The sequence below is a fragment of the Rana temporaria genome, chromosome 1, assembly GCF_905171775.1.
Source record: "Rana temporaria chromosome 1, aRanTem1.1, whole genome shotgun sequence".
Classification (NCBI taxonomy): Eukaryota; Metazoa; Chordata; class Amphibia; order Anura; family Ranidae; genus Rana; species Rana temporaria.
The window spans coordinates 148,590,387-148,614,843 of record NC_053489.1 but is presented as its reverse complement, the minus strand read 5'-3'; the positions used below and the strand labels follow the sequence as shown (position 1 = coordinate 148,614,843).

General features: G+C 42.7%; 1 protein-coding gene across 2 annotated transcripts in view; it reads right to left on the bottom strand.

Annotated features, from left to right (window-relative positions):
• The window catches only part of HSD17B4 (hydroxysteroid 17-beta dehydrogenase 4), a 427,477-nt gene that overhangs the window by 258,147 nt on the left and 144,873 nt on the right, over positions 1–24,457 (bottom strand). For both annotated transcript variants that reach the window (XM_040344026.1, XM_040344036.1), the window contains exons 10-11: positions 14,570–14,594; positions 7,517–7,645 (exon numbers count right to left, since the gene is read on the bottom strand). In XM_040344026.1, coding sequence (XP_040199960.1) covers positions 7,517–7,645; positions 14,570–14,594 — 154 coding nt within the window. The remainder of the gene's footprint in view (positions 1–7,516; positions 7,646–14,569; positions 14,595–24,457) is intronic.

The window sequence follows — 24,457 nt, the reverse complement described above, 5'->3', positions numbered from 1 at the left end:
CTGTTGCCTGGAGTTAAAGGGGTTGTAAAGGTTTGTTTTTATTTTCTAAATAGGTTCCTTTAAGCTAGTGCATTGTTGGTTCACTTACCTTTTCCTTCAATTTCCCTTCTAAATGTTTTTTTTCTTTGTCTGAATTTCTCACTTCCTGTTCCTCCTCAGTAAGGTGTTCAGTAAGCTGTTCTAAATGACTTTCCACCGCTCAGATGATTGTGGAAAGCTTACTGAGAAGAAACAGGAAGTGAGAAACAAAGAAAAAAAACATTTAGAAGGGAAATCGAAGCAAAAGGTAAGTGAACCAGCAATGTACTAGCTTAAAGGAACCAATTTATAAAATAAAAGACGGACCTTCACAACCCCTTTAAGCTTAAAAAATTCAAAGATATCTTTTTCATCAAGAAGCAAGTTATAGCTGTTAACAGCACAGACACAACATCCCATTGACTTCCAATGATCTTAAAGAAAAGGTGGGCATGGAAAACAGATTATTCTGCTTGTCTAGTTTAGTAGATTAGCTAATTTGCAGATCAACAGTCCCCTCAGCTGCAAAAACGAAAAAAAAAATCATTAGCAGATCATAATTGGAGAGTAGAGTAAACAGTTGGCGATGGACTGCAGCTCTCCCTCAATTAGTTCCACTGAAATATATGACAGTCACTCAACAAGCCTGATCACGAATGTTGATGATCTCTAAACCCACTAGTACACAAGAATTTGTGCACTAGTGGGTTTAGAGATCATCAACCCGCCCAAGCTTCATTTCTTCTTCTTCAGAATCAAGTGCCTGTTAGGTGCTTGCACTGCGTCACAGCATTCAATAAACTTTGCAGGCCATGTTTAAAGTAGGCAAAAAACTTGAGCAGGCTCTAAACAATCATAATAAATAACGAGAAAAAGAAGGATAATTGCGCTAAACCAAATTGTGAACTTATATCAAACAAACAAATTAGGCATGTGCCCAAGTGCATGTGCTAATAAACTTCTAAATTAACACTCTAAGATATAAACACTTCTATACATTGCATGAAGTCAGGGGGCCCAAAGCCACCTGGCCCTGCTGGGCAATATTGTGCGAGCCCAGTGATGAATACCACAAGTAAATGTGTAAAAAACGTGACAACACTATTATTAATAAAAATAAAATAAACCACAAAGTGGTGTGTGAAGTCCGTGAAATCCAAAATGAAAAAAAAAAAAAAAATGTGATAAGTCCATATGACAAGGAAAACACCCGTGAAAGCTTCAGGAATGCGGTGGTTAGGCACCAGACGTGAATCCACCACCAATCATGCAGCTGCTTACCAGAAATCAAGGTCCTGCCGGACCACTATCAACATATCTCTCAACCATAGATCTTAAATCAGCAGTAGATCCTCCACTTGCGCTAGAACCATGCCGTGCTCAACGATTGATATAAAAAACAAAACAGAGCTCCTCATAGCATAAAATCCGGGTGATTTATTTAAAACAGGAGTAAACAGATATACAACTCACATTTGGGTTGATAAAACCAGCATTTGGCCTGTAACGCCGGCCGGACGTATCCAGGAACAAAGCCACTCCTTGGAGTAATGAAAGGGATGGCGTCCACACGTCACTCACTCCACCCGACGCGTTTCGTGAAAAGATCACTTCGTCTCGGGGTGATCTTTACCCCGAGACGAAGTGATCTTTTCACGAAACGCGTCGGGTGGAGTGAGTGACGTGTGGACGCCATCCCTTTCATTACTCCAACGAGTGGCTTTGTTCCTGGATACGTCCGGCCGGCGTTACAGGCCAAATGCTGGTTTTATCAACCCAAATGTGAGTTGTATATCTGTTTACTCCTGTTTTAAATAAATCACCCGGATTTTATGCTATGTGGAGCTCTGTTTTGTTTTTTATATCAATCGTTGAGCACGGCATGGTTCTAGCGCAAGTGGAGGATCTACTGCTGATTTAAGATCTATGGTTGAGAGATATGTTGATAGTGGTCCGGCAGGACCTTGATTTCTGGTAAGCAGCTGCATGATTGGTGGTGGATTCACGTCTGGTGCCTAAAAACAGCATTCCTGAAGCTTTCACGGGTGTTTTCCTTGTCATATGGACTTATCACATATTTTTATTTATTTTTTTTTCATTTTGGATTTCACGGACTTCACACACCACTTTGTGGTTTATTTTATTTTTATTAATAATAGTGTTGTCACGTTTTTTACACATTTACTTGTGGTATTCATCACTGGGCTCGCACAATATTGCCCAGCAGGGCCAGGTGGCTTTGGGCCCCCTGACTTCATGCGATGTATAGAAGTGTTTATATCTTAGAGTGTTAATTTAGAAGTTTATTAGCACATGCACTTGGGCACATGCCTAATTTGTTTGTTTGTTATAAGTTCACAATTTGGTTTAGCGCAATTATCCTTCTTTTTCTCGTTATTTACTTTGTTTATACACAATTTAATTGCTGCTTATCAATCCTACTTTTTCACCTTAGCGCAGTTGTTTCCAAAAAAATTCTAATCATGTACATTTAAGTGGTTGTAAAAGCAGAAGGTATTTTTTACCTTAAAGGGGTTGTTTTTAAAGAATAAAATAAAAACAAACATGCCTATACTAACCTGCTCTGTGCAATCATTTTTCACAGAGCAGCCACAATTCTCCTCTTCTAGGGTGTCCTGCTGGTGCTCCAGGCCCTTTCCCTTAATCAGGTGTCCCAACGGAAAGACACTTTCCCTGGGGGCACCCGAGCAGGCTTGCTGCCGAGCCCCGCTGCTGCATCTATTGACACACGACCCCGCCCCCTGCATCACTGGCTTGCTATGGGGGGCACTTGGCAGGGGGGGGGGGGCCTAGAGCACATGCAGGGGATCCCAGAAGGAGGAGGATCGGGACTGCTCTGTGTAAAACCATTGTACATAGCAGTGAAGCAAAACATGTTTGTTTTTAACCACGCAAGGACCTGAAAGATTTGCCCCTTAATGAACAGGCCATTCTTTGCGATACAGCACTACTTCACTTTAACTGACAATTGCGTGGTCCTTCCCCCCCCCCCCACCCCCCACAAATCGAGTTTTCTTTTGGTGGTACATGAAAAGAAAAAAAATGCAATAAGCGTACATTGGTTTGCGCAAAAGTTATTGTATCTTTTTTTTTTTACTAGTAATGCAATGACGTCTAGAACTGAAAGCTCCACCCAACGTAATGCCGCGTACACACCATCACTTTATGTGATGAAAAAAAATGACGTTTTTAAAAACGTCACTTTAATTGACTGTGTGTGGGGGAAAACGTCGTTTTATGTCTTGTAAAAAACGACCAAAAAAAATTGAAGCATGCTTCAATTTTATGTGTCGTTTTTCAAAAGTGCACTTTTTACTTCACAGAAATTGACCGTGTGTAGCAAAAAACGTCGTTTTCTAAGACGTTTTTTCATCCACGCATGCCCAGAAGCTACTTATGAAGCAAGCTTCAATGGTAAAACGTGGTGGAACGTAACCTCGCTTTGCAAGAACATTGTGAGAAAAACGATGGCGTGTAGGCAACTTCGTCTTTGAAAATTGAAGTTTCAAAAACGTCATTTTTTACTTCACAGAAAGTGTCGTTTTTTTTCATCACATAAAGTGATGGTGTGTATGCGGCATGAGAATTGGAGAACATTTCTCAAATATAAAAGGAGAGGTTTTGTAAGACATAGCATGTCAATACATTTTCGTTTACATCACCATAGGGATCCGTCTATTTTGGAAGTCATAGCTATCGAAAGATATTCCCCTCATTGGAGAGGACGCAATATGACACGACAAATATCCCGTAGTGAGACAAGATTAATATACGACATGCAGTGTAATAGTCCGTGGGGACTCAACATTAAATGGGACATCAACTGTTATATAGATAACCGATGAACAACTCTTCTTCTCTATTAATTCTTTCAGGAACCTATAATATTGTCTCATGGTTTACAGGGCCTAAATGTTCCCTCACAGAAACAGTGTGTATAGTTTCGGGGGGTTTACAAAAATGATGACAGTAGGTCTTCAGTTTAATGTATTTTATTCTGTCTTCTTCACATTCGGGGTTGCACCTTTAACGGACCGATCAAATTCATCACTTGATCCGTCCAGTATGTACGACATCTATGTTGTCTTCCTTTGAGAACAATTTCAGATCCCTTCTTTTCCTGAGGTTTTTTATCGTGGGAATGCATACTGGTATGTTGTGCAGATATCAAGTGGTCAATTTAGAGACTTTCGCATTCCCATTCTTTAGGCACCAATTTTTGATTTGTTCGCGATTTCCTTTAAATTAACAGCACAGTAATGTGCTGATATATGGGTACGACGAGTTATCGCCACATTACATTGGTGTCTATGAATATATAGATAATAATTTTTATATATATTTTTATATATGTTTTATGTTAATTTTATGGTAACATTATATATGGTTATTTTATATGATCTTTATGCCATCAAATGAGTAATATGTTACTATGTTTGTATTTTTAATTAGAAGATTTGGTATAGCAATGTGAGTGACACCGGTGGTTGCTGAAATGTAACTAATTTCCGGTGTCGCTACCGCATCAAAGGTATTTAAACGTGGTGATGGGGAAACGCGTCCGGTGGAGCTCTTAGTTCTAGACGTCATCATGTTCGTAACCAGCTGGTGTGAGCCACGGTGTAAGGATTGGTATTACTTACTGCCGTGCAGTGTTATTTATTGTGTATGGACCGCAGCTGCAGAGGCTTGTCAGGTCTAACCACCAGGTCACTCTCAATTTAGTTTAGAAAGTTTGGGGTTAAATCATCATATCCTCTAACCGAAACCAACTCAAACTAGCTTATTACCTCATAAGCTCAGAAGGAAGGAATAATGAGTATACTCCTTTAAATGGACTATTAAGCAGATATTGAGATATTGATATTAGTGCATATACATCCTCAATAGATAGAACTATATTGTTACTTCACAATAGAGTGGATCATAGAGATAGATATAGTTCATTTATATCATGAGACATATGTAATGTGCAACCAGAGAAATCACCAATGTAACTAGTATCAATGTAGAAAGGAAATCAGATTATACACCAAGATACTTGAGGTTCTGCTGAGAGCAGTAGTCCATGGATTAGGGAACTAGTGATAATACTGACGGCTGAACAGATTGATTATCTAAGATACTTGCGGTTCCGCTGAGAGCAGTAGTCCATGGGTTAAGCAACTAGAGATAATACTGAGAGTTGAACAGATTGATTATCAAAGATACTTGCGGTTCTGCTGAGAACAGTAGTCCCTGGGTAAAGATCCTGTCTGTATAGAGATTGTCAACAGTGAAGATGGAATGAGAGGATCAGTGGATGTCAGGTAGAAGTCCTCTGAGGTCTGTGCTGTCAAAGCGCTGCTGACTGTAGATCAGGTCTGGTCTCTGGAGGTGACTGAGGTGGAGCGTGTAGGCAGGGTGTTCCAAGGTGACGGCAGGTATCCGACAAAATAACAGAACCCCCTGCCGTCATCTTTGGGGGTTTAAATAGCCGCAAATTCGCGGGGAAATTGGAAGAGACGCTGGTCGCACTTCCGCGTTCCAGCGTGGAACGCACATGTCCGCGCACCGGAAGTGACGCGGGTAACCTGCAAAACCAAGCGCAGCTGTCTGAATCGGACAGATCTGGGACTGTATGAGAGAAGTAGCATCAAAGATGTTACACACGGTTATCTTTTGAAATTGTCTTTTTATCTCTCGGATTTGTAACAAAGCCTGCAATAAATCAACGTTTTTTATGGCAATACTACACCATGAGAGTTTTCCTTTTCCCTCAAGACAACTGTGTGTTGCGGCTGGAGACAAACTGGTTTTGGTGTTTAAAAGAAACTGCCCTTTTCAGCTTGGAAGGATAACACTCCACTTATCCCTGTGTCCGACGAGCCTTGGAAATATCCCTAGCTGTTTGAGAACCATCTCCACAGTGTACGGTTTCGGAATTCAGTATTGATCCGTGTACGGGACATCAAAAGGATTTCTTGAAGGGCAGGTCGGCCCAGGGGTGAGCACTTTACTATATTTTATCTGGTAATCGGCCAGTCATTCATTGATATAAGGAAAGCATTGTTTGACATCTATCAACGGTTCAATGATGCATTGTTTGATATGACCACATCTTCCTAGCAACATCTTCCATATTCATTCTCATTGTGGCACTCATATTTCAGTTCATAATCATTCATTTATTTGGACTAATGTGTCATCAAGCTTTTTGTATGACGAAAACTGTATTACGTTTATTTGTGTGTAACAAATTTTGTAAACTCACTTCTGCATTTCATCACATCAAATTATTTACTCATTGTTTTATTTCACATGTTGTTTTTGGGTTGCGCATTTTTAATCACTTTAGACCAGCATATGTCTGTAGTCTTTACTTATCTCTCTCCAAAGCTCTAAGTGCCATGTCTTTCTGCTGCTCCGTTCCTCTGTTAGCAGAGTCACGTCTGACAAGTTCTCCCACACATGATATAACAGTAGCTGAAAATTTGAATCAGGGAGGTAGCTTAGAGGTAGATAAGCAGAGAGCTTGTCTATTCAGACTACAACTCTGCATGTTCCTTCACTCTTCTCTCCCTATGTGGAGGGGGTGTGTGCGCACACCTTTCCTGCAAATCGGCTCTCACACAGTGTATGCCCAAACTCCCCGTTTTTTTTTATCTCTGTGCATCATCTGAGGCTATTCACTATACTGGGTATAGGAGAGGATAAAGTAATGCATTTTTTTTTTTTTAACAATAAAAAGGACTTTCTTCTTGTAATACAGACTTGCAGAAAAACACACGTTATTCTTTTTATTTTTTAAATTTGTCCGGTTTAAAAATGACAAAATTATAAAATAGTTGAAGGGAAATAAAGGGTTAATTAGCGCTAATTAAGGTGGATCAAATTAGACAAATTATATTTTATTTCTTCCAACTTGTCAGGCTGCTTTACTGAGTGTATCTGCAGGTTAAGGCCCCTTTCACACAGTTTTTCTTCCGTTTTTGCCTTACCAAAAGCGAAAGAAAAATGCACGACCTTTAAATCCTATTAAACTTTTTGCATAGTTTTTGGTCAGTTGCAATTTTTTAGGCACATTCGATGCAGAAAAAAAAAAAAACACACAACACAGACACACATCTCTATTAAGATGTATGAAAGAAAAAAATGCACCTGTGGTTGCGTTTTTGGAGTCACATATACTGCTGTGAATATTTGGGGAATGTCGCAATTACCACTTCAGAAATAAACCACTGACTTATGCAGAGCGCGGCTGAGGTGGTTAGGGAGTGTAAATTACCTTCTTGTTTTGTCTTCTTTATGTTGTTCGGGAGATTAGATGGTAGAGTCCAGTACAGGGACAAGCTTAAGTAGACCTTTTATCCACAAATTATACATGGTTTATAAATTGGATAATTCAGATTTTGCAAGTTCCTCTAAGCACACAGACTGGCTCCCAATCATTAGTTAGACCAAACAATATTTTGCAGCCTCATTTATATATGGTTACCTTGGATTGTTTGGGGCTTAGTGGCATTATCGAAATCGCAAATCTTTACCCACTCATCACGTACAGCTTCAGGAGTCATTGGGCGATTCTTGTGTCTGATAATGGCGCCGAGAGTTCTTTCCCATCGCACTAATTACAACAAGGGAATAGAAAATATTGATCAGCATCCTCAAGGTGATGGCAAAGAGTATGAAGACATGCAGAATAAACTTACTTCTCAAAGATAGTTTCTAAAGGATGTTCAAAGTGTTTAAAAAACTAACTGCATCTTGTTTTCCAACAGCTTTATAAAAGGTCTCGCCATTTTTCCTATGCTACAAAGCTCTGTGGCTCAGGAGGGAAGAGACCTTTCAGTCCAAAATGTATAAAAAGCACACAGGGTTTTCATTCTCTTTGTGAAAGCACAAAAACCTGTCTCCAAAAAGCAAAATTACGTTTCATTCTATAAAGCTGGCCCTGCGGACACCAGCAGAATGGAAGTGAAATGCTGTGGAGTATAACAATGACAGGGTGCATCCATTGCAGGCTGGAGCTGTGATACTGGAAACGTATATTCCTCATAGGAGATAATGAACAGGCTGAACACAAGCTGAACAGCGACAAGTTAATGTAAAAGCATTGAAGATTTACAAGGGATTCTCTCCTCAAGACATTTTTATATGTAGTATAAAAGGTAAATAGTGCTGCACTTCAATGCCTTTTAAGGTTGCCATTGTGTTAAGTCCCAACACTTAATATCAGTTTAGTCTGCTCATGATATCATGCTAGGGACAGTGTTGCTGTTGATGGATACATTGCACAAAGAAAGAAAATATATTACAGTTCGTGTCAGAAAAAAATGGAAAATCGAAAGCTAGGCAACTACAGTATGTTGAGCTTGGGTCCCCATATATGCAATGTGGAAAATACACTGAAATCGCACAGCATTCATGCAATCTGATTCGGGTATCAACTTTAAATTAACACAACAAGTGAACATAACTTGTCCTGAAACATTTCTAGAGTAACAGATCTTAAGGTAGAACTAAAAATTGTTTTAAAATTGCGAGCTGGCAGCTTTTTTATAGCAAAGGAGACATGCCTGCTTATTCACAGTTTCCTTTAGAATGCACACCAAGCTGTGTATGCATAGCTTTGACTACATTCTCGGCATGGTGCACTGGTGCGTCAACCTGTGCTGGCCAAAAACCAACAGATCATTGAATTGAAAGTATTGCAGCGTTTAATTCTGCTTTAGGTGCATACACCTTGTGGTGCCTGTGTACTGCATACCTTTAAATTAAAGTGGGAGTAGAGGCTTGCTTTGAATCGCCTACACTAAACTAGTCATTGAGTAAAATGTGTAAAAGATTTTTTATTAGAGGCACTCATACAATTCTCCTTCCCTCCTGCAAGTCAAAGCAAGGCTGGAAGGATAGGAAGAGCTGAAACACATTCCTGTTGGAGCTCTCATGAATAAGGTTGCTTGTGCATCCTCATTCATGAGAAAACATCACACTGGGCAGGGAAGAGAGGACCGCATGTGGGCGGGGGCACATGGAGCTGTGCTGTGATGCTTGCACGGATACTGACAACGGTTCCAGGAAGTGCCTGTAAGCAGCCACATTTGGTTGGCACACAGTCATTGGTAAAGCACAGGAGGATTGCCGATTGTCTAGATTAGACTTTATTGCATGAATAACAGCACAGTGCTTGTGCGGTGTAATTAAGCCCTTTGTATCACCTGAAAGACCTGGCAAATCCTGCCTGGTGCTGCCCTCCCCTTTGTAAACTGACCACGTTTATCATGGCTACTGAGCCCTGACATCGTGGTCAGTTTACTTGCCTCCATTATCTCTCCTCTCTCTCTCTCTGCCACCCCCGCGAGCTAGTGTCAGTGCCCGCCCCTCCTGCTGCTAAAATAACTGTGTACTTAATAGATTCCCCTCTGTTCGATGATGTTATGTGCCCCAGTGCATGTTCTACATAAAAATGTAGCTATATACCTTATTTAAGAGTGCCGATCACGTGACCGCCTGCCGCTCTCCTCCCGGCTGATATCAGCAGGGGGATTCTCAGCCGTGCCTACTGTACTTCTCAGATCAGGAGAGAAGAGTGGTGGGCAGTTACGTGAGCATTGAGCGACACTCTGAAATAAGGTACACAGCTACATATTATGTATGAAGAACATACACTGGGGCACATAACACAATCGATAAACTTTAAAGTACACAAAGTAGCTTTACAACCACTTTAATCTGTACACCAGATCTGGACTTCTGCTCAGGTCTGGAATAAGGCCTCATTCACACTTGCACTATCAAACATAGGTTTAGATGCATTTACAGAACATTTGCAAACGCATTTAAACACATGCAATAATATTTCAATGGTGCAATTCACACTGTGCATTCACCTATATTTAGATGCAGTCAAGTTTAGCTTTGTTTGAGAGAAAATGGAATTCTGTGTGTCCAGGATCCAATTTGACACTCTAAATGTGACTAAACGCATGTAAACCTGTAAGTGGTTTATATTTCCAGATGACGAATTCCGTGTTTAGAAAAGCTAAATGCCAGTGCGCATGAGCCCTAAAGAACAAGTTTTTGATTTTAAAAAAAAAAAATCCCTCACCTGTTCCGACAACTACAGCTTTCGGTCTTGTCTGCCGACCGCCAAGTGCAGACCTATCTGCACCTGTGGGCCCAGGGGGTGGCGGGGGGAGGGGGGGTACAGGGTTAAATATTTATTAGCTATTTATTTGTGTCAAGTCTGATAAGGAGGGGGGCTGGGTCTATGTTTTCACTTTTTGAATTTGTCATTTAGGCCGTGTCCTCGCTTGTCCATCGCTGACAAATTCCAACGGCTCTACTGCCCACTGAAGTTCAGCATTCTTAGTTGAATGACAGAAGGTTGCGCTAAGCACCAGACAAGGGTAGGGCTTAATCTTAACTTCGTTAGAAGTCTAGATCACATGTACAGCCTAGGCTTAGCATCAAAGGGGCTACACAGGAATGGATTTTCAGATTTAGACCTGGTTCACATTGGTGGGATTTGGCATGTGATTTGACATGTCAACTTGCAGGCCAAATCGGCTGTTATTGCCGGCGATGGCCCCGTCGTAATCGGTGCAACCAATTTCCAAAGGTAGTTTCTGTACTACTTTTGGTGATTTCAGGGTGTGATTTCCGTTGACATCTGTGCAGAAACTTGTACAGATGTCTCCGAAATTGCCCCCAAAATCGTCACCGACATGCGTGAATGAAATCGTGCAAGTTCAGCTGAACTCGCACAATTTAATTCCTGTAGTCAGTGTGAACCTCAGGGGGGTGTTTAGACCCCTGATAATTCACCAAAGCCTGCCTAAGAATGTTGTGAAAAAGAAATTGTAAAAAAAAAATCAAAAATCAAAAATGTGTTACTCTGAGGACAAAGAGGCTGTATGAACACAGCCGCAGGTCCTAATTTGACAGGTGTGCAGATCATCAGTGCCCACCAGTGCCGCCTCATCAGTGCCCATCAATGTAGCCTCATCAGCGTACATCATTTAAGAAAAAAAATTACCCGTTTGCAAAAATTTTATAACACAATATAATTTTTTTTTAATCATTTTTTTTTTTTTTAACAAAAAATAAAAAAAACACAGAGGTGATCGAATACCACCAAAAGAAAGCTCTGTGGGGGGAAAAAATGATAAATTTGTGTACAGCCCTGTATGACTGCGCAATTGTCGTTCAAATGTGACAGCGCCAAAAGCTGAAAATTGGTCTGTGCAGGAGGGGGTTTAAGTGCTCAGTAAGCAAGTGGTTAAATTTGCTTCATAAAAGTAAAGTTTGGATAAACAAAATGGACAAAAGGGACAAAAAGGAGCCTATGCCTCTTGTTTTACTACCCCTACTGGGATTTGGAGAAGAGGGAAGACCCAAGCGTGGAAGGAAGAAGAAAAAAAACATGCTGGAATATAATTTCAAAGGTAAATTACAGTATTTGAACACACATAGGATATTTTTATACCCTTGTGGTGCTCTTGACAGAAAAACCATTGGGGGTCCTAAAGTGACAAGCATTTCACCTGCTACTAGCAGGGTTAAAAGATGAACTCCTCATAACAGCCAAATGTATCGGTCTTTACCTAATAAAAAAAGCTTTGTGAATTAGCTGTAAAAAAAAAAAAAATACAATAATAAATAAAAATAAAAAATCTCGCAGTAAAAATCCTAAAGCCCTTAACATGTTGAGACTTCTTCCCCTTCTAAACAATAAAGGAATATTATCAAAAAATACTATTATTCAACAAACCATTTTTTGGATAAGCGATATCACAGTTTGATGAGTCAGAACTATGGGGAAAGGAAGTTACACTTCACAAAATTAAAAGAATAAAAGACGCAGAGGCTCCCAGAGGCACATTTGAGAATCTGCCTGCAGCAAGGGGCAATGCATTATACACATTTCAGATTAATAGAGAAGCGTATTTTTTTCACGTATTTAATTATGTTCAGTACTAAAAAAAAATTAATTTAGTTTTAAATCAGGAAAATATGAAACACAGTATACCAATTTATCATATCCACATCATCAGTAAACAAGTCTTTGGGTACTTCAACACAGTTCCGACGTTCGAACATCAGATTCCTAGCAGAAAATTCCTGCGTAAAAATGTAAGGATGGGCTGTATAATAAAGCGCACTCCTTTCAACATGTGTAAAAAATTCTTCTAGCCTTTCTTGGATTCTGTCATATGCATATTTTTGCACATACAAAGCTGTATAATAAAACACACATTTTTATATTTGTCTTTTTTTACTGATCTATACACAATGCAAGTTTACATGTCTCTGTGTACAGGCCGATTAAAAACAAAAGGCTGCATTTAGATCAGAAAGGAAAAACATTTTAAAGGAATTGTAAAAGGTAAAAAAAATTCCCTAAATAGCTTCCTTTACATTCGTGCAGTCCTCCTTCACTTACCTCATCCTTCCATTTTGCTTTTAAATGTGATTTTCTTCTGAGAAATCCTCACTTCCTGTTCTTTTGTCTATAACTACACACAGTAATGCAAGGCTTTCTCCCTGGTGTGGAGAAAGCCTTTTGAGGGGGCGAACAGGAGGGTCAGGACGCTCTTTACTTTGCAGATAGAGAAAGGAGCTGTGCGTTAGTGGGCGTCCTGACACTCCTGCTCGCCCCCTCCCCCCTCAAGAGGCTTTCTCCACACCAGGGAGAAAGCCTTGCATTACTGTGTGGAGTTACAGACAGAAGAATAGCAAGTGAGGATTTCTCAGAAGAAATAAGGACATTAGGAAGCTATTTAGGGGAAAAAAAAAAATACATTTACAACCCCTTTAATGACTAAATGCATGTCTGTTTTAGGCTTCTATGCGCAGTAGGGCATTGGGCTCATTGGCACATATTTACCAGAGTAACTATAACTGCAAAAAAACATATTTGTAGCTAAAGATCAAATGACATACCTGAATGGGACAGGAAATTAAGTAATTCTTCCCTTCCTGCTATTTAGGGCTGAGTACAGACTAAAGGGACCTCCTGAAAGCAAAAAGCTTCTACTCAACACTCTAGAAAACCCTTAAAGTGGATGTAAACCCTTTTCGTGAAATTTGACCTGGGCACATCCATCCGTGGCGTTTACTTGTCTCTCTCTTCGAAGTCCTAAGTCCTGTGGCTTTCTCCTGCTCCGTTCTGTTATCAGCATGATCATTTCTGACAGGTTCTCCATCAACTGAGATCAAACCAGGCTAAAATCTCTGTGTATCATCTGAGGCTGTTCACTTCACTGGATGTATAAGGGTTTACATGCACTTTAATGCTCAAAAAATTTGTGTCGTGGGTGCGCCCAATACTAATGTTTATTTGTAAAGCCTCATGGACACAGAAAGTTTTGCAAACTCTCCTAAAAGCCTTTCCTCCTGGCAGCAACATTTTGGCAGAAAAAGACGACTGATGCCTATAAATGCGTGACGTATTAAGGCGCAAGCTCCTGGGTGTTAATTTCTTTCATTGGACAGAATAATTCTTTATTGTGGCCACTGAAATGAATCAACGTTCAAGCACGAAACGCGCCTAGCATTAACAAGCATTTAGACACGTTAACACGCGTTTACAAGGGTCAAGCATTTTTCAACCAAATCTCTGCTGCTTTTGGAAGCACTGGTGGGTTTTTTTTTCTGCCTCTAAAAGCCGCTGCCACTAAATGCTGCTAAAAGCCTCTGTGTGCATGGACACATAGGATAACATGCTGGTGGGTTTAGAGGCAGGAAGAGGGGGGGAAAAAACACCTGACACCCATAGAATCAGCTGCAAAAATGCCCAGTAGCACGAGGCCTAAAAGTAGAAGTAGAAAAGTGAAATAAAAAAAATTGTAAAAATGGTAACCCCACTTTTGTTGAGAAAAAAGAAAACATTTCCCGTTGGGTGATCTTTATACATTGCAAGGATTATAACAAACTTTGTTGCAGATTCCTACCATTTGTTTTTCTGAAGAAATCCCTGTGTGTTTGTCTTTGCCTCTGAGTTAAGTGAGTCTAATGGGAGTGGCTTCATAATTATCAGTCAGCTGTGGCAGCTGCAGGGCATTAAGGAGGAAAGCTGCTGGACCTGCATCCCTTTAGACGTGTTCCTATTGGGAGTATACTTGTTTCCTACACAGACTTCTGTGAAAATCAGTGAGCCAATCACACAAGCAGGAAATTATGTTTCTGTGGAGTGGTCAGTACACATTATGTGTACAGAACAACTCAATGTAGCCATATTGCTTTGCATTTATAGAAAATTACAGCGGCTGCAAATTGAAAAGGAAAGGTAATTTTTAAGAACATTTAATTACAAATTTGACTTGTATTGCAATTGTACATGCTATATTTTTTCTTCCCACAAAAGTGAAGTTAACCTTTAAGGCAAGAGGATTTTAGCATAGTTGCTAGGCTTCTTGAATAGTATTCACTGCTCATCAACATTTTTTTCTATGCTTTTACATGTAGATTTTCCAGGCAGAACATTCTCATCTTTGTCATTATTACAGAATACTCAAGAGAGAAACACCGTTTCAGAAATACTCACATTTTCCAATCCATCCTGCACCAACCTGTAAAGAGACATGTTGACAGTTTAAATCTGCTTCATCTCTAACCCCCTTTTACAACACAACTCATGTAATAAGGATTTGCAACATATTCCCCTTAATAGAACATAGAGATAGAAAAAGGATTGCCAATACTGAGAGGTTGTGTTAGGCACAAAATAAACCAAGCTTATATTAATTTTGTGTATGTTCCCTTGATCTTAACATGTCTTTTCCTATGACTCAAAACCATACGAGATGGGGCTAATTTTAAAGTGGAATTTTTAGTACCAAGCTTAAAGGGGTTCTAAAGGTAAAAGTTTTTTCACCTTAATGCATTAAGGTGAAAATACATCTGTGGATTAGCGCGCCCCCCCCCCCCCCCGAGCCCCCCGTATACTTACCTGACCCCTCAAAAGTCCCGAGCCGTGAACGCGTAGGCTTCTCGGCTCATTCATTGGTTGATTGAAAGCAGCACAGCCATTGGCTCTCGCTGCTGTCAATCATATCCAATGATGCGGCGCGCCGAGGGCGGGGCCGAGTGATACAGTGAGCGGCTGTATCACTGGAGCATGCCCGCAAGAACTAACCACCAGGCGAGCTCGCTCGCATGAAGGTGGTTAGTTCTTGTGGGGAGGAGCCGAGACAGCCGCCGAGGGACCCCAGAAGACCAGGTTCAGGGCCACTCTGTGCAAAACGAGCTGCACAGTGGAGGTAAGTATAACATGTTTGTATTAAAAAAAAAATTATCTTTAGTGTTCCTTTAAATCAGCTCTGAATCCTTTTTCAACTCCTATACCTACCTAGAAGGCAGGTGCTTATACTTGCCTATTCTCAGGGTGCGCCAGTCCAGGCATGTAATCTGCTCCAAGCGGCCAGCTTCAGGGGAGAGCGACAGTCGACAACGGATGCCTTATTGTAAGCCTATGAGTGATGTCACCCCCTCAGGCATTTCTAACTGTTGTTGCAGCTCTCTCTTTTCCTTTGAAGCCGGATGCTGGGAAGAGCATTTAACCAGACCGGATTGCCCTCAGAATAGGTAAGCATGTGCATCTTTCCATCTAGAGGATAGTCAGCACAGGAGTTAGAAAAGGGTGGGAGTAGTGTTAAGCTTAGCTAGCTCTAGCCTTGAATTCCACTTTAATGGGTTACTATGCCAATTTTAGGGAAATTCACCTGGGAGCTTGGTCAAAAACAGGGATTTATGCAACGGTTATTTATAACATTGTTCATTGCTACAGAAGAGATATCACACATATACATAGAAATTAATATCAGTATAGTGTCAGGTGTGAATAAAGTAGTAAACTTAACCACTTAAGGACCCCTTCACGCCGATATACGTCGGCAGAATGGCATGGCTGGGCACATCAACGTATATGTACGTTGTCCTTTAAGCCCAGCCGTGGGGTCGCGGGACCCGCGGACCCGATCGCCGCTGGAGTCCCGCGATCGGTCCCCGGAGCTGAAAAACGGGAAGAGACGTGTGTAAACACGGCTTCCCCGTTCTTCACTGTGGCGGCAGCATCGATCGTGTCATCCCTTTTATAGGGGGACACAATCGATGACATCACACCTACAGCCACACCCCCCTACCGTTGTAAACACACTTCAGGTCACACATAACCCCATCAGCGCCCCCTGTGGTTTACTCCCAAACTGCAATTGGCATTTTCACAATGAACAATGCATTTTAAATGCATTTTTTGCTATGAAAATTACAATGGTCCCAAAAATGTGTCAAAATTGTCCGAAGTGTCCGCCATAATGTCACAGTCAAAAAATAATCGCTGATCGCGGCCATTAGTAGTAAAAACATTTTTTTTATAAAAATGCAATAAAACTATCTCCTATTTTGTAAACACTATAAATTTTGCGCAAACCAACCGATAAACACTTATTGCAATTTTTTTCCAAAAATAGGTAGAAGAATACGTATCGGCCTAAACTGAGCAAAGAAAAAAAAATATCTTTTTGGGGGATATTTATTATAGCAAAAAGTAAAAAATATTGCATTTCTTTCAAAATTGTCGCTCTATTTTTGTTTATAGCGCAAAAAATAAAAACCACAGAGGTGATCAAATACCACCAAATGAAAGCTCTATTTGTGGGGGGAAAAAAAGGACGCCAATTTTGTTTGGGAGCCACCTCGCACGACCGTGCAATTGTCAGTTAAAGCGACGCAGTGCCGAATCGCAAAAAAGGGGCAAGGTCCTTTAGCTGCATTTTGGTCCGGGTCTTAAGTGGTTAAACTATAGCAAAAACCTGAGAAAGACAAGCTTGTGCCTCCTTGAAATAAACATGTTATTTCTAAATCAGCCATAACTTCATGATCGCCCACCTAATTGAGAAGGCCCCCATTTGCCACACAAACAGCCCAGACCCATTACAGAATGGACTCCTTTAGAACTCTCTGAAAGTATGCTGGGGTTTCTGGCACCAAGCCCACAGTAGCAGATCCTTTACTGCAAGTTGCAATGTGAGGACAGCATATCCAACAGATGCTCAATTGGATTTAGATTTGGAGGCCAAGTTAATAGCTCAAAGTCATATTTCTAAAACCATTCTTAAATTATTTTTGCAGTGTGGAAGGATGCAAAATTCTGCTGAAAAAGGCCACTGCCCCCGGGAAATATAATTTCCATGAAGGTGTGTAATTGGTCAGCAACAAGGTTTAAGTAGGTGGTACAGGTCACAGTAAAAAAGGGATTTTTAATACAGCTTACCTGTAAAATCCTTTTCTTGGAGTACATCACGGGACACAGAGCGGCATATTCATTACTATATGGGTTATATGGAGTACCTTCAGGTGTTGACACTGGCAATCTCAAACAGGAAATGCCCCTCCCTATATAACCCCCTCCCATAGGAGGAGTACCTCAGTTTTGTAGCAAGCAGTATGCCTCCCAAAATGGTCCCCAAAAAGAGGGGTGGGAGCTCTGTGTCCCGTGATGTACTCCAAGAAAAGGATTTTACAGGTAAGCTGTATTAAAAATCCCTTTTTCTTTATCGTACATCACGGGACACAGAGCGGCATATTCATTACTATATGGGATGTCCCAAAGCAATGCTCACAATGAGGGGAGGGAGAACATCTCCAAGACAAAAGGATTTAATTTAGAGAATACTCAAATCATAATAAATCCAACTTAGTTGAGAAAAATAATCTTAAATTTTAAATTTAACTCAAAAAAGAGGAGCCCCCGGATTCCGAGGGTCTCAAACTGCAGCCTGCAGCACTGCCTGCCCAAAGGCTGTATCAGAATTCCTTCTTACGTCCAACTGGTAGAACTTTGTAAACGTGTGGACAGAAGACCAGGTTGCCGCCTTGCAAACTTGAGCCATAGAGATCTGGTGGTGTGCTGCCCAGGAGGCGCCCATGGCCCTAGTAGAATGAGCCTTTAATGATACTGGAGGAGGCAACCCTTTCAAGCCGTAGGCCTGAGTGATTAATTGCTTAATCCACCTAGAAATGGTGGACTTTGCAGCTGCCTGCCCCTTCTTGGGCCCATGCGGTAATACGAACAGCACATCTGTTTTCCGGATCTTCTTTGTAGCTTTAAGATAGGCCTTCATGGCCCTGACGATATCCAAGGTATGCAGCAACCCTTCCTTTCTGGAAGTAGGTTTAGGGAAGAAGGATGGTAATACCAAATCCTGGTTCAAATGAAAACTGGATATAACCTTCGGTAGGAAGGAAGGATGAGGGCGGAGAACGACCCTGTCCTTATGAAAAATAAGATATGGTTCCTTACAGGATAAGGCCGCCAGTTCCGATACTCTTCTTGCGGAAACTATGGCGACCAAAAATACTAACTTTTTTGTCAGTAAAACCAAAGGAATTTCAGCCATATGGCTCAAACGGTTGTTTCTGTAAACTTGACAGAACAAGGTTTAAATCCCACGGGCAAAGCGGGGATTTAACTGGAGGTTTAATACGCAAGACCCCTTGAAGGAAGGTCTTAACCAGTGAGTGGGTGGCCAGCGGCCGCTGAAACCACACTGACAGAGCAGAAATCTGTCCTTTGATTATGCTTAATGCCAATCCTTTATCCACTCTTAGCTGGAGAAAACTTAATACTCTATCGATGGTAAATTTGCGAGAAAGCCATCGCTTGGACTCACACCAGCCTACATAGGCCTTCCAGACCCTGTAATAAATCACCCTAGAGACCGGTTTCCTGGCTCTGATTAGGGTAGAGATTACTTTCTGAGACAGACCTCTACCCCTGAGAATCAGGGATTCAGTTTCCAGGCCGTCAAATTTAGATGCCGTAAGGCAGGGTGGAGGATCGGACCTTGCGATAGCAGGTCTGGCCGTAGAGGAAGAGTCCAAGGGTCTCCCACTACCATCTTTAAGATTAGTGAGTACCATGCCCTTCTGGGCCATGCTGGAGCTACCAGGATGACTGGTATGTGCTCCACCCGGATCCTGCGCCGCAGGCGGGGTAGTAACTGGAGCGGGGGAAACGCATAAAGAAGTTTGAACTGATGCCAAGGGCAAACCAACGCATCGGTTCCGCAGGCCATCGGATCCCTTGAGCGGGACATGAACCTGTCTAGCTTCTTGTTGAGTCTCGATGCCATGATATCCACGTCCGGCACTCCCCATCTTTGGCAGAGTGCTTGAAAGATTTGTGGATGCAGAGACCATTCCCCCGGCAAAAGAGTCTGGCGGCTTAAGAAGTCCGCCTGAAAGTTGTCCACTCCTGGAATGAATATTGCCGATATGCAGGGCACATGAGCCTCTGCCCATAGGAGAATCAAGCTCACCTCTCTCTGAGCGGCTTGACTCCTGGTTCCCCCTTGGTGATTTATGTATGCCACGGCCGTGGCATTGTCTGATTGAATTCTCACCGGGAACCCCTGCAATTTTGACGTCCAAGCCCCGAGGGCTAGTCGAGCAGCTCTGAGCTCCAAGATGTTGATGGGCAACTGCTTCTCTGGCGTTGCCCAAGTACCTTGGCGAGTGCAACCATCCAAAATTGCTCCCCAGCCCGTCAGGCTGGCGTCTGTGGTCACTATCTTCCAAGCCACTGGGCTGAAAGACTTCCCCTTCAGTAGATTCTGAGGGTCTAACCACCAGCACAGACTTTGTCGGACTCTTGATGAGAGCGGCAACGGGATATCCAAGGCCTGCGGCCTTCTGCTCCATGCTGACAGGATGGCTGCCTGCAGGATGCGAGTGTGGCTCTGGGCGTATGGTACCGCCTCGAATGTGGCCACCATCTTGCCTAGTAATCTCATACATAGGCGAATAGTCGGTTCCTTCTTGCTTAGAACCAGTAGGATTAATTCCTTGATGGCTTTGACCTTCCTCAGAGGTAGAAACACTCTTTGTTGTTCTGTGTCTAATCTCATGCCGAGATATTCCAACTGCCTTGTGGGCAGGAAAGCTGACTTTTCTCGATTTAGGACCCAGCCGAACTTCGAGGTATTGGACCGTGAGGGCCACTGCTCGCTCCAAGCCGGGAGACGAGTGATCTATGACTAGGAGGTCGTCCAGGTATGCTAGGATCGTGACCCCTTGGATCCTTAGTTTGGCTAGGATTGGAGCTAGGACCTTCGTGAACACCCGGGGGGCCGTAGCCAACCCGAAGGGAAGCGCCACGAATTGGAAGTGACGCGAAGCCACCATGAAGCGTAGATATCTTTGATGTGGCTGATAAATTGGAAGATGAAGGTAGGCATCCTTTATGTCTATGGACGCCATGAAGTCGTCCTTTTGGAGTGTGGTAGCTGCTGACCGCACGGTTTCCATCCGAAATGAGCGGATCTCTAGGTATGTATTTACCATCTTTAGGTCCAAAATTGGCCTGACATCTCCATTGGACTTCGGGATGATGAATAGGTTGGAGTAGAAACCTAGCCCCTGTTCCAGGACTGGTACCTCTACTATTACTTCCTGGGAAAGTAGATGATTTAATGCCGACATTAATGCGGCTCCTTTCTCCGGATCGTTTGGAATCCTCGACTCCTGGAAATGAAGAGGAGGAAACCTTAGGAAATCTAATTTGTAGCCCGTGGCCACGGAAGACCGTACCCACTCGTCGGGAATGCTGGCTTCCCAAACCTCTGAAAAGAGTCGCAGCCTTCCCCCCACCCTCGTGGGTGGGGGCGCCCCTTCATAAGGTCGGCTTGGGGGCTGGGTTTGCTGGTTTGCGAACCCACTGCTTTCTGCCTTTAGCAGCCTGTCCTTGTGATTTGCTGTTGAAGCCGAAGTTTGCTTTCGCAGGAGGCCGTCGATACTGTTTGGCATTAGAGGGCCCCTGCCCAGGGGAGTACTGTCGTTTAAACGCAGGCCCCTGAAACTTCCTCTTAGTTGGCAAGAGAGTACTTTTGCCATTTGAAATGGTTTGAATGTATTTATCTAGGTCTTCTCCGAAGAGTCGTCCTCCATGGAAGGGGAACCCTACCAGGAGCTTCTTGCATGGGGGCTCGGCCTCCCAGCTTTTTAACCATAAGAGTCTTCTCATATGGATAAGGGATAACGATAAACGTGACGCTTGCTGGATAGAATCCTTAATTGCGTCTACTGTAAAACATATGGCCTTAGGGACATCCGAAAATTCTTCTGCCTGCTGGGCAGGAATAAGTTTAAGCATCTGCTTAACCTGATCCGATAATGCTTGAGCAACCCCAATCGCAGCCACGGCTGGCTGTACTACTGCCCCTGCAGTAGTGAAGGAGTTCTTAAGTAGTGCTTCCAAGCGTTTATCAACTGGATCCTTGAATACCTGTATGTTTTCTACAGGGCATGTTAATGATTTGTTAATACATGAGATGGCTGCGTCCACTGCAGGAGTAGCCCATTTCTTGGAAAATTTATCTTCCATAGGATATAGGGCAGCTTTTAGGTGGTAAGAAGATTTTTCTGGCTTGTTCCAATCTTGGAACAAAACTCCCTCTAGTAGAGGGTGGATCGGAAATACTGCATTGCTTTGAGGCGCCCTCAGTGAGCCCAAAGCTGAAACCGTAGATACCTGGAGATCTGGTACTGGCAAGTTGAATGCATTTATGGACCAAGTCCGTTAAGGCTTGAGTCCACCAGCTCTCCCCTTGGGAGACTGCTCCAGACTCCTCTGTATCCGGATCTTCGATCCCTGAACCTACTTGGTCCTTGTCCAAGAGGTCGTCCAATTCCCCTGAGGAAAGGACCTCCTCTTCTGAGGGTCTGCGCTCGGGCGACGGAGATCTAATCCGTTTACTGCCCCGCATAGCTGTGGCTATCATTTTTCCCATTCTTTTCTCCATCTCTCTTAAAGAGGTGAGTAATACCTCGTCCGTGACCATCTTAGGGTTGGACTGACCCGCGCCAGCTCCAGCCCCAGATCCCGATGGCCCCAAGGCTCCCTGTGGGGAAAGCAGCGGCATAACTTTGTCCGAGACCTTAGACTCTCCGGATGCCTATGGTACAATACCAAGGTACACCTGCTACCTATTGGTATTTGGAACTATAAAAGTTAATTGCCCAAACACCTGTTTGGGGGATAAAAAATGCTTCCTCTCCCCTAGATGACTTTTTTTTTTTTTTTTTTCGTTTTTGTTTCAAATCCAGGAAAGAAAAAAACATTCTGTCCCCCTGAGTAGTATTGCAAAGAAAAACTATGAGATGGAAAAGAAAACAGCCTATTTCTAGGCTTGAAAAACAGTCTTCTGAAGACTGCAATATCCTTTCTGGCCACTGTGAGTCCTCGGCGCCCCGTGCTGCCGTTCTGGTCTTTCCTCCCCCGTTCCAAAGTATTGAATGGAACAAACAAGGAAGGGCCGCCCCTTCCTTAAGCCACTGACCCGCCCTTCCCCCCCCAGCAATCTCAAACAGGAAATGCCCCTCCCGAGAGGGGGGGGGGGGGTTTGGGAGGAAGGGACCTCTCTGTTCCAGCAAACTGCAGCCTGCAGCCTGGAACCATGAGGAGGTCAGCGTTTTGCCTGCTTTGCAGGCTCTGAGGAGGAAGACTGAATGGAGCATCGCCTGGAGGCTTGCAGGTAAGCACAGCTCTCTGACACACACATATATTTTTATATCACACAGGCCCCACTCAATGCTTTTCCAACACTACAAGGGAGGTCACATCTTATGGGGAATAATACATATAGAGCCATCCTATCTTTATGATATGTGACTAGTTTGCCAGATGCAGTGCATAACTTTAGGCATGTCCCCTGTGACCCCCCAGAAAAAAACCTGCTAAGAACCAAGTTCCGCAAGTTTTCCCCTCACTTACCTGCTCCATGCCGCAGGACTTTGCCAAGCAAGAGGCCCAATCTTCCCCCATCTCCGTGGGGATGTCTAGACCTTCAGGCCCTGGGTTCCTATGAAGGATCCACTGTCCTGGGCCCATATAGCACCCTGGCAACAGAAAACATTAGGCACCCAAAGGTTTCTAAGTTCTGGGCCCAGGGTCCAGCTCTCTAAAAAGAAAAGCATTATGGGCTATACCCCAAGGGTTTGGGGTCCGGTTACTGACCACTTTAGCGCTGAGGCTTTTTTGGACAGAACCGGTAGCTCACCTAATCCCAAGGATGCGGAGGCAAGCTAAACCATGACTAACACCTAAGACACTGGCGTAAAAACTGAGGTACTCCTCCTATGGGAGGGGGTTATATAGGGAGGGGCATTTCCTGTTTGAGATTGCCAGTGTCAACACCTGAAGGTACTCCATATAACCCATATAGTAATGAATATGCCGCTCTGTGTCCCGTGATGTACGATAAAGAAATCCACATAATGGAAATACTCAAGGTTTTCCAGCAGAACATTGGCCAAAGAATGACACTGCCTTCTTACCATACTGCAATCTCTTCCCAGGTAAAAGGACGCATACATACTCGCCCATCCACATGATGTAAAATAAAAATGTGATTAATCAGACCAGTCTACCTTCTTCCATAAGTCTGTGGTCCAGTTACACACACACATTATTCAAGTTCAGTTTTTTTTCCAGGTATTTACCAAAACATATTTAAGCTATGGTTATGTTTGAAAGCGCACACCCTCAGGTTTAATTTGAGGGTATGTACATCCAAATCGGAGGCAGGGTTTAGGAATTACAGACCTTAAGAATAGCCACCCCCTTTTTTTAAAGGAGCCGAAAGTAATTGGACAATTGATTTAAAAGCCGTTTCATGGCCAGGTGTGGGCTACTCCTTCGTTATTTCCTCATCAATTAAACAGGTAAAAGGTCTGGAGTTTATGCCAAGTGTGGTATTTGCATTTGGAATTTATTGCAGTGAACCTGCATCATGCGTTCAAATGAGCTGTCCATGCAAGTGAAACAGGTCATTGTAAGGCCTCAAAAACTAAATAAATCCATCAGAGAGCTAGCAGCAACATTAGGAGTGGCCAAATCACTAGTTTGGTACATTCTGTGGGAAAAAAAAACACACTGGTGAACTCAGCAACATAAAAAAGGCATGGACGTCCATGGAAGTCAACAGTGGTGGATGATGGCAGGATTCTCTCTATGGTAAAGAAAAACCCATTCACATCTAGATAAGTGAAGGACACTCTCCAGGAGGTGGGTGTATCATTGCCAAAGTCTACAATCAAGAGAATACTTCTCGAAAGCAAATACAGAGGGTTTACCACAAGTTGCAAACCATTCATAAGCCTGAAGATTATAAAAAACAGATTAGACTTTGCCAAAAACATGAAAAAAAAAAAGCATGGATTCCAGTGGCACTGGATCAATGGTGTTTATTGATGATGTGACAGAAGACATAAGGAGCTGGATGAATTCTGCAGTGTTTAGAGATATACTGTCAGCCCAGATTTAGCCAAATGCAGCAGGTTGATTGGACGGCGCTTCACAGTACAGATGGACAATGATCCAAAACACACTGCAAAAACAACCCATGAGCCTTTGAAGGAAAAGAAGTGGAATATT